This window comes from Mus caroli, chromosome 3, assembly GCF_900094665.2.
Source record: "Mus caroli chromosome 3, CAROLI_EIJ_v1.1, whole genome shotgun sequence".
In the NCBI taxonomy this organism is placed as follows: domain Eukaryota; kingdom Metazoa; phylum Chordata; class Mammalia; order Rodentia; family Muridae; genus Mus; species Mus caroli.
The window spans coordinates 45050133-45060382 of NC_034572.1; the positions used below are offsets into that span (position 1 = coordinate 45050133).

Sequence of the window (10250 nt, forward strand, 5' to 3'; positions counted from 1 at the left end):
CTTCCCGTCCTGCTGCGGCAGAGTTGGGTTGGAGGAGAGCCCAAACCAGAGCTTGTGATGAAGCGATCCTAATGCTATTACATCGAAAATGGCTCCTTGGTGGTCTTTTGGAGTTCGCAAATGCTTCCTGTCACATCCATGTTTCAAACCCGGGACAAATGGCTGAGGTGCATATTTAACATATCAAAGCAGACCGGGCCTCCCGATTCTCCCAGCATCGAACCCCACCACCCCATCCCACCCCCAACTGTCCAGCCTTTTCCAGAGGCTTAGCTGCTCTCCCCCCAGAGGCTCTGTCTTATATAATCCAGACATTTTGGTTACAGGCCCCTTTTGTATCTTTGGCCTCTTGGCTGTTGCACCTCTCTCCTCTTGCCCTTTCCCTCCCCTCTCTCCCTGTCTCTCTGCCCCTTCCCTCTCCCTTCCCCTCTCCTCTGTCCTCACTAGGCTCAAGGTCATGACCATTCAGAATTCTCTGAAATGTGTCTGCCTCTGGCTACACTTTCCCTCTTGTCTATAGTAAACTTTCTCCTCTACCTTACCGAGGAGCAGTCATGTCCTTTTCTTTCCTTTTCTTTATTTTTTCCTCTCACACCCAAACACAGTGCTCCTCCACACTTAAATAAATGCACTTTAAAAAACAAATCATTTCCTAGACTCTGTAGAATGTCAGAAACAGAAGCTGGAGAGAGGGCTCAGTGGCTGGGAGTGTTTGCTGCTCTTGTAGAGGACCAGAGCTTGGTTCTCAGAACCCCCATCAGGTAGTTCACGACTTTCTTACCGCCTGCACAGGGAGAGACACAGAAACATTTCTTTAAAAGGCTGGAGAGATGGCTCAGGGGTAAAGTGGACTGGCTGCCTTTCTAGAGGACCTGGGTTCAATTTCCAGCACCCACATAGCAGCTCCCAACTGTCTAACAAGTCTGATTCCAGGGGAACCTGACACCCATCAACACAGAGACATACATGCAAGCAAAACATCAACGGACATAAAATAAAAAATAAACAATATAAAAAAGCTAGAAACATGGGCTAGAGAGATGGCTCAGCGGTTAAGAGCACTGTCTGCTCTTCCAAAGGTCCTGAGTTCAAATCCCAGCAACCACATGGTGGCTCATAACCATCTGTAATGGGATCTGATGCCCTCTTCTGGTGTGTGTCTGAAGACAGTGTACTCATATAAATAAATAAATAACTCTTTTTTTTTTTTAAGGTAGAAACAATTGAAAGTTTTTTGGGGGCGGAGGAAAGGATTTTTTTTTAATTTTTAATTTAATTTAATTTATTATTATTATTATTATTTTTTTTTTTGGAGACAACATCATGCTAAATTCTAGCTAGAGACCAGATATTTGAAACCATGGTATGGGTGGAACCATGCCCTGAGTTTTTTAGCTTTTGTTGTTTCCCAGCAACCTTTGGCTTATAAATGCACATAATCATGAGAGTTGATCTGTGAGTTCAAGGTCAGCCTGCTCTACCTCGGGAGCATCAGACCAACCAGAGTTAGAGCTACACAGTAAGACTCCTGTCTCAAAAAAAAAAAAAAAAATCCTTTGATCTAAGTTCTTTCGGGAATCTAGAATGATTTTTCCCACCAAGAAAGGGTTTCTTTGGCTGTCCTGGAACCTGATTTGTAGACTAGACTGACCTTGTGAGCACATAGAGATCCGTCTACTTCTGCCTCCCGAGTGCTGGGATTAAAGGCGTGCGCCACCACCGCTCGGCTGAATCAGTTTGATTCTTGCTGATGCTCTTGATTTTTGAGGTGTAAACCCTGGCACGATTTGCTTGCTCTTTCCCACGTGGGCAGCCTGTGTCTGTGTCTGCCTCTGAGGAAGGATGCAAATGCATCTTCAGCATAGTCAATACTCCTTTTCCTTCTTCCTGAGGCAGAGATTCACTGGCTTCAAGTCCACAAGCCTCTGGCATCAGCGTCCTGAGAGCTGGATTTACAGAGTGCTTTCCTTATGGTAAAAGGTTCTACCCCACAGCCCTCGTCCATCAGGAATGGCTCCTCTAAAGTGAAAGTGGATAAACTCAAGAGAAAGGATCGGATCATACACGGTAAGTGCACTGAAAACCTGGCACGCAGGAGATTATGTTTATTAAAATAGACTTTACTTTTGATGAAAACTTGCCGTCTCCAATGTTGCAGGTGTCTTGATGTTTTCTGGACTCTTTAAAGATGATTTTTTTTTTGTGATTGTTGTTTGTTTGTTTTTTTGAGACAGGGTTTCTCTGTGTAGCCCTGGCTGTCCTGGAATTCACTCTGTAGACCAGGCTGGCCTCGAACTCAGAAATCTGCCTGCCTCTGCCTCCTGAGGGCTGAGAATAAAGGTGTGCACCACCACGGCTAAGCGACAAGGGCTTTTGTTGTTGTTGCTTTTTAAAGATTTATTTATTATATGTAAGTACACTGTAGCAGTCTTCAGACACACCAGAAGAGGGCATCAGATCCTATTACAGATGGTTGTGAGCCATCATGTGGTTGCTGGGATTTGAACTCAGGACCTCTGGAAGAGCAGTTAGTGCTCTTAACAGCTGAGACATCTCTCTAGTCCAGCAATAAGGTTTTTTTTTTGTTTTTTTTTGGGGGGGGGGTTGTTTCGAAACAGGGTTTCTCTGTATAGCCCTGGCTGTTCTGGAACTCACTTTGTAGACCAGGCTGGCCTCGAACTCAGAAGTCCGCCTGCCTCTGCCTCCCGAGTGCTGGGATTAAAGGCGTGCACCACCATGCCTGGCTAGCAATAAGGTTTTTAAAGTGTCCATTTTTTCATTTTATTTTATTTGACAAGTGCTACTAATTCGGAGTTAACTGACTTTTTTTTTTTTAAACAACTCCGCAAGATAAAATTCTGGTTTATTGTTGGACATAATTTCACACATCAAACAGGCCAAAAAAAAAAAAAAATACAGCCGGGCAGTGGTGATGCATGCCTTTAATCTGAGCACTTGAGATAGAGGCAGGTGGATCTCTGAGTTCAAGGCCAGCCTGGTCTACAGAGTGAGTTCCAGGACAGCCAGGGCTACACAGAGAAACCCTGTCCCNAAAAACCAAAAAAAAAAAAAAAAAAAAGCAACTTCAAAAAAAAAAAAAAAAAAAAAAGGAAAAAAACCTTTTTATCTTTGGCCTTTTTAAACCATCTTATACAAACCAACTACTTATAGTACAACTAGGTACACACACAGAAAGTTACTAGAGGGCTGGAGAGATGGCTCAGTGGTTAAGAGCACCGACTGCTCTTGAGTTCAAAACCCAGGAACCACATGGTGGCTCACAACCATCCATAGTGAGATCTGATGCCCTCTTCTGGTGCATCTGAAGACAGCTACAGTGTACTTAGATATAATAATAAATACATCTTAAAAAAAAGAAAAGAAAAGAAAGTTACTGGAGTGCTCCGAATAAGATTGCTTGTTGTTGTTTTAACTAGTTTTTTTTTTTTTCTCCTTTGAGATTATAATGAACACGGTCACACCACAAGTAAAGTCTGAAGTAGGACAGAAAACGCTCTGAAGGCTTGTTTGATCACCCGTTATCGTTAAAAATAGCTGACCCCTAACAATATGTACAAAAATATAAAATGTAAATAAAAAAACCAACACATTTCCCTTTTAAAGTATTTTTAAGAAAAAAAAGCAGGGCCTGGCAAGTTCTGGTTCTTTTTATTTTCCATGTTGCCAATTCATGTTGTGGTTTTGGTGGGGTCGTGGAGAGCACATGTCATCTGTGGGTGCCACTGCCCGCTGTGCTTCTCTGCTCTAAGGTGACCACGTGAACTGGTCACTGTGTATAAGGTTAGCTTTTCCTTTTGCTGTCTAGTCATCCTCGTTAGTCTTCTGCTTCTTGGTGTCGACATCCTCATCCTCATCAGACTCAGCTACATGCTTGCCCGTCGGAGCCTCAGCTTCCTCATCTTCATCCCATCCTCTTCCTCTCCGTCACCTTTTTCCTCCTCCTCCTCCTCCCCTTCCTCCTCTTCTTCATCTACCTCATTGTCTGCCTCCTGCTCCCCATTTTCCTCATTTAGAGCGTTCCCATTGGCAGGTACCATTCTCTGCCTCCTCTACAACGTCCTCCTCATTCAAGTCCTCGGTGGTGGTCTCGGAGCTGGTGTCCACTGCCGCGTCTGACTTGACGGGGCACGCTGGTGGTCTGATGCTGCGAGTAAGAAATTAGTCGAGTTCGAGGACTCTGTCGAGAAAGCTGCTGGAGTCCGCATTGGAGGAGTCGGTGGGCAGCGAAGGTGGCTGCATGACCTGGGAACAGTGCAAAGATGGCTTTTCAGAGCAGCCAGTAGGGCGAGTTAACTGACTTTTTGGCCTCAATTTCTATGTGATCCCACCAGTTTCTTATAGGTTCTCTAACAAATGAAGCAACCTGAAACACTACACATTGATTACCTTGGAAGTTTTATGGGTGCATCTTACATTCACCAGGAACATTCACGTTGTTCCTTGATATTTCTTGGCTCTTGATCTTCTTCCTTCAAAGCTGGAAATGGTGAAGACAGGGTGCTTGTGCGACACGTGTAAGGCCCTAGATCGGTCACTTGTACAAAACTTAAACAGAATAGCAAACACTCCAGTGCTTAGACTTCATACATCCACTTAGAAAGACCCTTGTCATGACACTGGGCTCAACTGAATACACCAGGGTAATTTTACCTCAAGGATGGACTACTGGCAACCCTAGCTCCACCTGCAATTTTAACTCCCTTTGTCATGGAGTCTAACATATATGCCTATACTAGGGTACACATACTTTGTTGGAGTTGAGAGGACAAAGTTAGCCAGAGCCAGGCTGACTCTATGACAGGCTGCAAACTGGCAGTTTGGGAGACTTAGGCCCAAGTTTCTGTTTCCCAGAAATGAGAACCTGGATGCTGGAACCAGTGGTCAGCCATCCACAGCTGCATGTAGTCGATCTAAGAACACCTTGTCATCTGGTCTGAAGTAAGAATAGGTAGCTAGAAAGCCGGGCATGGTGGTGCACGCCTTTGAGCCCAGCACTCGGGAGGCAGAGGCAGGCGGATTTCTGAGTTCGAGGCCAGCTTGGTCTACAAAGTGAGTTCCAGGACAGCCAGAGCTACACAGAAAAACCATCTCCAAAAACAAAACAAAAAGAATAGGTAGCTAGAGTGACTAATCAATCTCCCAGGGAGGTCTCCAGAGCCTGAGGAACTGTAGAATAAGTCAGGCCCCTAGAGAGAGCTAACCCACCAAGGTAAAGGGGCACACACTCCTCCCTAGAGTTCTGTAGAGCCAGGCCAGTTTAGCTACACTGCTTTGGCTCCTGGCAGGTCATACGTGTGTACTCACCCAGGAGCTGTTTGGATTTGAGAACACACACACACACACACCAGTTAATTTTAAAATGGCTTGGCTACCTCAAAGGCTGGGCACTCTTAAACCTTCCCCTGCTACCCCAGGCCCAATCGGGGAAGTGGCCAGTGGCCACTTACCCAAAATCTCACATGGCTGGTTGGCTTTAGCTCCTATAATTCCTATGTCCATCTGTATCCCACTGCTTCAGGGTCATCCCTGTCTCCTTTTTCCTGGGTCCTAGCCCTCAAAAATCTAAAGGTAGCTGGGCGTGGCAGCACACACCTTTAATCCTAATACTTGGGAGGCAGAGGCAGGTGGATTTCTGAGTTTGAGGCCAGCCTGGTCTACAGAGTGAGTTCCAGGACATCCAGGGCTATACAGAGAAATCCTGTCTCAAAAACAAAACAAAAAAAGGTAAAGAGTCCATCAGCAGTGACCAGTGATTCCGTCTCTACATATGAGGAGCGCGAGTATTTTTTTTTTCTTTTAGATTTATTTATTTATTATATGTAAATACACTGTAGCTGTCCTCAGACACTCCAGAAGAGGGTGTCAGATCTCGTTACAGATGATTGTGAGCCACCATGTGGTTGCTGGGATTTGAACTCCGGACCTACAGAAGAGCAGTCGGGTGCTCTTACCCACTGAGCCATCTCACCAGCCCCCGAGTATTTTTATTTCTTTAATTTAACCATGCAAAACATGTTGACTTGACTAACTCATATTCGCATGTAACTTTTTTCTCATATCCATCACTGAGGGTGAATCCAGAGGAAGAACTGTGATCATGACATGAAGCTGACCTACAAGAAGAGGGAAAAACAACAATCAACCAAGGGACTGATCAGATAATCTTAAAACTGACATCTCTGAATAATTCATCTTAAAGCATCAGGAAAAAAAATATCTAGAAAATATATCTATTAAACAATATTAGAGCCGGGCTTGGCGGCACACACCTTTAATCTTAGCGCTTGGGAGGCAGAGGCAGGTGGATTTCTGAGTTCGAGACCAGCCTGGTCTACAGAGTGAGTTCCAGGGCAGCCAGGACTACACAGAGAAACCCTGTCTCGAAAAACCAAAAAATCAGTACTTAACTTTAAATTCATAGCATAAATACTGAAATGGGCAAAGTGGTATTAAAAAAAGAAGCAGAAGACTTGGACAATTAATTCTAAAGTGTTAAATTTCAGAGTTCTTCAATATAGAAAATGTGTTTTGTGATTACTATGTTTATTATCTAGCAGATACAAGTTATTTTTGTCAATGTAACCCATGGAAACTGACATATTTTGTGTGTGGTGCATGTGCATGTCTGCATGTGTGCACAGCAACAGGAAGGCTCCAGGTGGATGCTGGGGATGTCTATCAATGGCTTTTCCCCTTATTCATTGAGGCAGGGTTTCTTGATTGGCCCCAGAGCCCCCAGTGGCTAATATGATTGGCCATCTCATCCTGGGAACCTTCTGTTCACTTCCAGAGTTTTGGATTCCAAGTGGATGCCATGCCTCCTGAGCATCTGAGCTCTGGTCCTCAGGCTTATGTGGCAGTTGTTTTAACCACTGAGCTAACTCCTCAGTCTAGAAGGTAAGATTAATTTTAATGAGGGATTTCACTTTATCAAGAACTCCTTTCAAATCCTTTTCTGAAATAAAGCATATACTTTAAGTGATATATATATATATATATATGCTTTGTGTGACACACGAGTGCACAAGCATACTCACAAACCTTCTCTCTTACGTCATAGGCCATGGAAAATATGTTATCTCATTCATATTAAGTTTTACCTGAACTCCTCAGTGGATGCTAGCTGCAGTAACAATCATAACATGGCCAGGCAGAAAAAAAAATCCTGAATCCGCTGCCTTTATACATTCATTTGTTCTACAAACATTAAACTCCTAAGATGGCTGGGCATTCAGTACAGTTTGAGAACATGAACATTAATACAGTAGAAAGTTCATGTTCAAGTCTACGAACAGCAAACAGACATTAGGAAGCACACGCAAATTATGCCAGCTTGTCCCAAGTGCTATGAAACAACGCCTAAGGTACCAGAGAAGAAGATGTGACTTAATGTGGTTTGGTTACTGTTGATTTTCCTTCTGGCTTTGTTTGGGACTGGGTCTTGATGTGCAGACCAGGCCAGCCTCAGATTCAGCAGCTCCTTGCCACAGTTTCTGCAGTACTGGCATTACAGGTTTGCATGGCCCCATTCAGTACTGGTGTCACCCTGCAGGCACACTCCTTAAATCTCAGCACGTAGGAGACAGAGGCAGGTGGATCCTAGTCTATATAATGAGTTCAAGGCTATGCAGTGAGACTCAGTCTCTCTTTTGAGACAGGGTCTCTTTATTTAGCCCTGGCTGTCCTAGAACTCACTACTTAGACCAGGATGGCCTCAGAGAGATCTGTCTCCCTCTAGCCCTCTAGTGCTAGAACTAAAAAAAGGCATGTGTTCTTGGAGTGGGACCCTGCCTCATTCACAAACAAACACATAGATAAACTTTCATAATCTATGTCCTTTATAAATACACTTACTGTATTATTTCCAAAGTTTATTCCAATCCATTTCTTCTCTTATACTCCAAAACATCTTCATTGTGTGTTCGGATGAGCTACAAGTTAATGGTTAAAATTAGAAATGGGAGCTTTCAGCAGCTTAAAGACCAAGAAACCAAGTAGAGATCCTTATGTTTCATAAGAGAAATTGGGTGGGTTAAAACAACTAAAAAGGTAAGAAATTCAAACTCAAAAATTATTAGTGGAATAATTTGTTGGCCACAGCCTGACATTAAATTTGAGAATGATACAGTGGAAAGCATATGGAATTATAAGAAGTGACACTCTAGCTGTTGAGTGTGTTGCAGGCTGGCTGATAAAGTATATGCTATACTTTTTGTGTACCTGTGTGTGTGTTCGTGTGTGTGTGTGTGTGTGTGTGTGTATGCAATGTCTAAATACAGTATGCTGTCCTTCCAGCCTTAGAAGCCTCACACTGTGATTAAATGACCAACCCCATCCCTCACCTCTGTGTATGTTAATTAGAAGTCAGAGAGCAGCTACTTTCTTAGAACCACAGTCTGACAGACTGTGTAACTGGAACAATGACTAATGCAATAATATTCTTAGGAATCAAAGACCTAATTTCAATCCCTAATGATCTCGGCGGCAATTAAGCCTTCCATTAGGAAAAATTTCAAGAATGTAGATGAACTTGGAGCCGCAGAGATGGCTTGGCAGTTAAGAGCATGTACTGCTTGCAAAGGACCCAAGTTTGGTTCCCCGGGACCAACAACAAGCAGCTCGTAAATGTCTGTAACTTCAGCTCCTGGGGGCTCGGTGAGTAGTGTACTCACATAAATCCACATGAAAACCGAGGCGCCCACGGACAGCCCAACTGCCAACCAGTTAGGTTTGGCATTGACTGGCTCCCGGACATAGAACTTCGACCGTGTTGAAGCTGAAAAAGGAGAGAGAATATGTGTTTTATTGATGTCAGCGAGGAAAATCTAACACATACTAGCGTACGTAATTTTTGAGATAGAGGTTCTTGTGGTGCGGGCTGGCCCTGAATTCCTGATTGCCTGTCTCCACTTCCGCGGGGCTGGGATTCCAGGCGAGCTCCACCACGGCTTTGTTGTCATTTGTCCTCTATCTGCTCGTACCCAATTTAAAGAGTCAAGGAAACATAGTTCAAAGAACCTAAGCAATTTGTTCGGGGACACCAGCAGAGACACAAGGTCGTCCTTGGGACTCAGGGCGCCTTCAAAGCTTGGGTTAAAGCCTCGCCGGCCCTCATAGGCTCTGGAGTAGGAGGTTGGGAGGCAGCCCCGGAAGGGTCTCCCTGTTTGTTGTCTCCCAGACATTGAAAAGCCTGGGTCAAAAAGACTCAAAATCCATTCGCTGAGGTCAGGGCTTAGCCTGGAGGAAAGCTGACGGCTAATGATGAGTGGAGAACCCGGCTCGCGGCCGGTGAAGGTCACTGCGGGTCCGCCTGGACCGCGACCTCCTCCTCCTCCGGAGATTCCAGGGTGGATGTGGGTAGGCTGAGGGCCGAATGGGCTCTGAAAAGACACTCACAGCAGCTCGGCAGCCGGGCCGGGGCCAGCAGCCGCGAAAACGAGCGCAGCACTACGGACGGCGCCATCTTGTCTCGCAGGCTCCGCCTCTTCTCGGGTTGCTCCTTTGGCCGAGCTGGCACCGCCTTCTCCCTGCGCGCGCATCTCCGGTTGGTGGCGCAGAGCGCAGCGCCCCCTGGCAGCAGAAATGGGACTCGCAGGTGGGCCAGAGTCCTACCTTCAGTACAAGGTTCCCAAGAACCCGGACTTAGGGGGCTGTGCATAAAACAAAGGGTGCGAAGAGGGTTGGGGCTGGAAAAACTGTTTGTCCATCTTCAGGGTGCTGGTCAGGTTTACTACAGAGTTCGTTTGTCAGCCAAAAACTCGTGTGCTTTACACGAGTCATTACAGTGACTATAGGACGTGCTGTGATTATAAGCATCTACTAAGAGATGTGCTCAAAGATAAACTTGTTGACTAAGGGAACTTTGTATTTGCAAAGGCTCTTAACAGTTCCTAAAATCCACTTATACTCAAGATCACATTGATTCCTCTCAGTCCTATGAGGTAGGTTCTGTTATTCACCGGGGTGGAATCCTACATCGCAGTCAAGTGCCTTACCACTGAGCTACATAGCCCCACATAATTTTTTTTTTTTTACTTTTTGAGAAAGGGTCTCACTAAGGTGCCCATGAACTTGATCATCCTGCCTCCTGAGGAGCTGAGATTATAGAGCTTTGTCACCAGGCCCTGATAAAATTCTTATAGATGAGGCTGGAGAGATGGCTCAGCAGTTAATAGCACCGACTGCTCTTCCAGAGGTCCTGAGTTCAATTTCCAGCAACCACATGGTGG

The 10250-nt window shown here is 45.0% G+C and overlaps 1 protein-coding gene and 1 pseudogene across 1 annotated transcript; both read right to left on the reverse strand.

The window, feature by feature from the left end:
• Positions 1–3718: 3718 nt before the first annotated feature.
• LOC110291811 lies at positions 3719–7079 on the reverse strand (annotated as a pseudogene).
• Ndufc1 (NADH:ubiquinone oxidoreductase subunit C1) lies at positions 5945–9525 on the reverse strand. The gene is made up of 4 exons (XM_021158847.2): positions 9418–9525; positions 8694–8797; positions 7876–7952; positions 5945–6134 (listed from the first exon to the last, which is right to left on the reverse strand). The coding sequence occupies exons 1-3, from the start codon at positions 9482–9484 to the stop codon at positions 7893–7895; spliced, it is 231 nt and encodes a 76-aa protein (XP_021014506.1). The 5' UTR covers positions 9485–9525; the 3' UTR covers positions 5945–6134; positions 7876–7892.
• Positions 9526–10250: the final 725 nt, after the last annotated feature.

Coding starts and splice junctions, on each gene's coding strand:
- Ndufc1 (XM_021158847.2), bottom strand. CDS start 9,484: ATGGCGCCGTCCGTAGTGCTGCGCTCGTTTTCGCGGCTGCTGGCCCCG. Junction 8,798..9,417: donor GGCCCGGCTGCCGAGCTGCT/GTGAGTGTCTTT, acceptor CTCCTTTTTCAG/CTTCAACACGGTCGAAGTTC. Junction 7,953..8,693: donor CGGTTTTCATGTGGATTTAT/GTGAGTACACTA, acceptor ATTAACTTGTAG/CTCATCCGAACACACAATGA.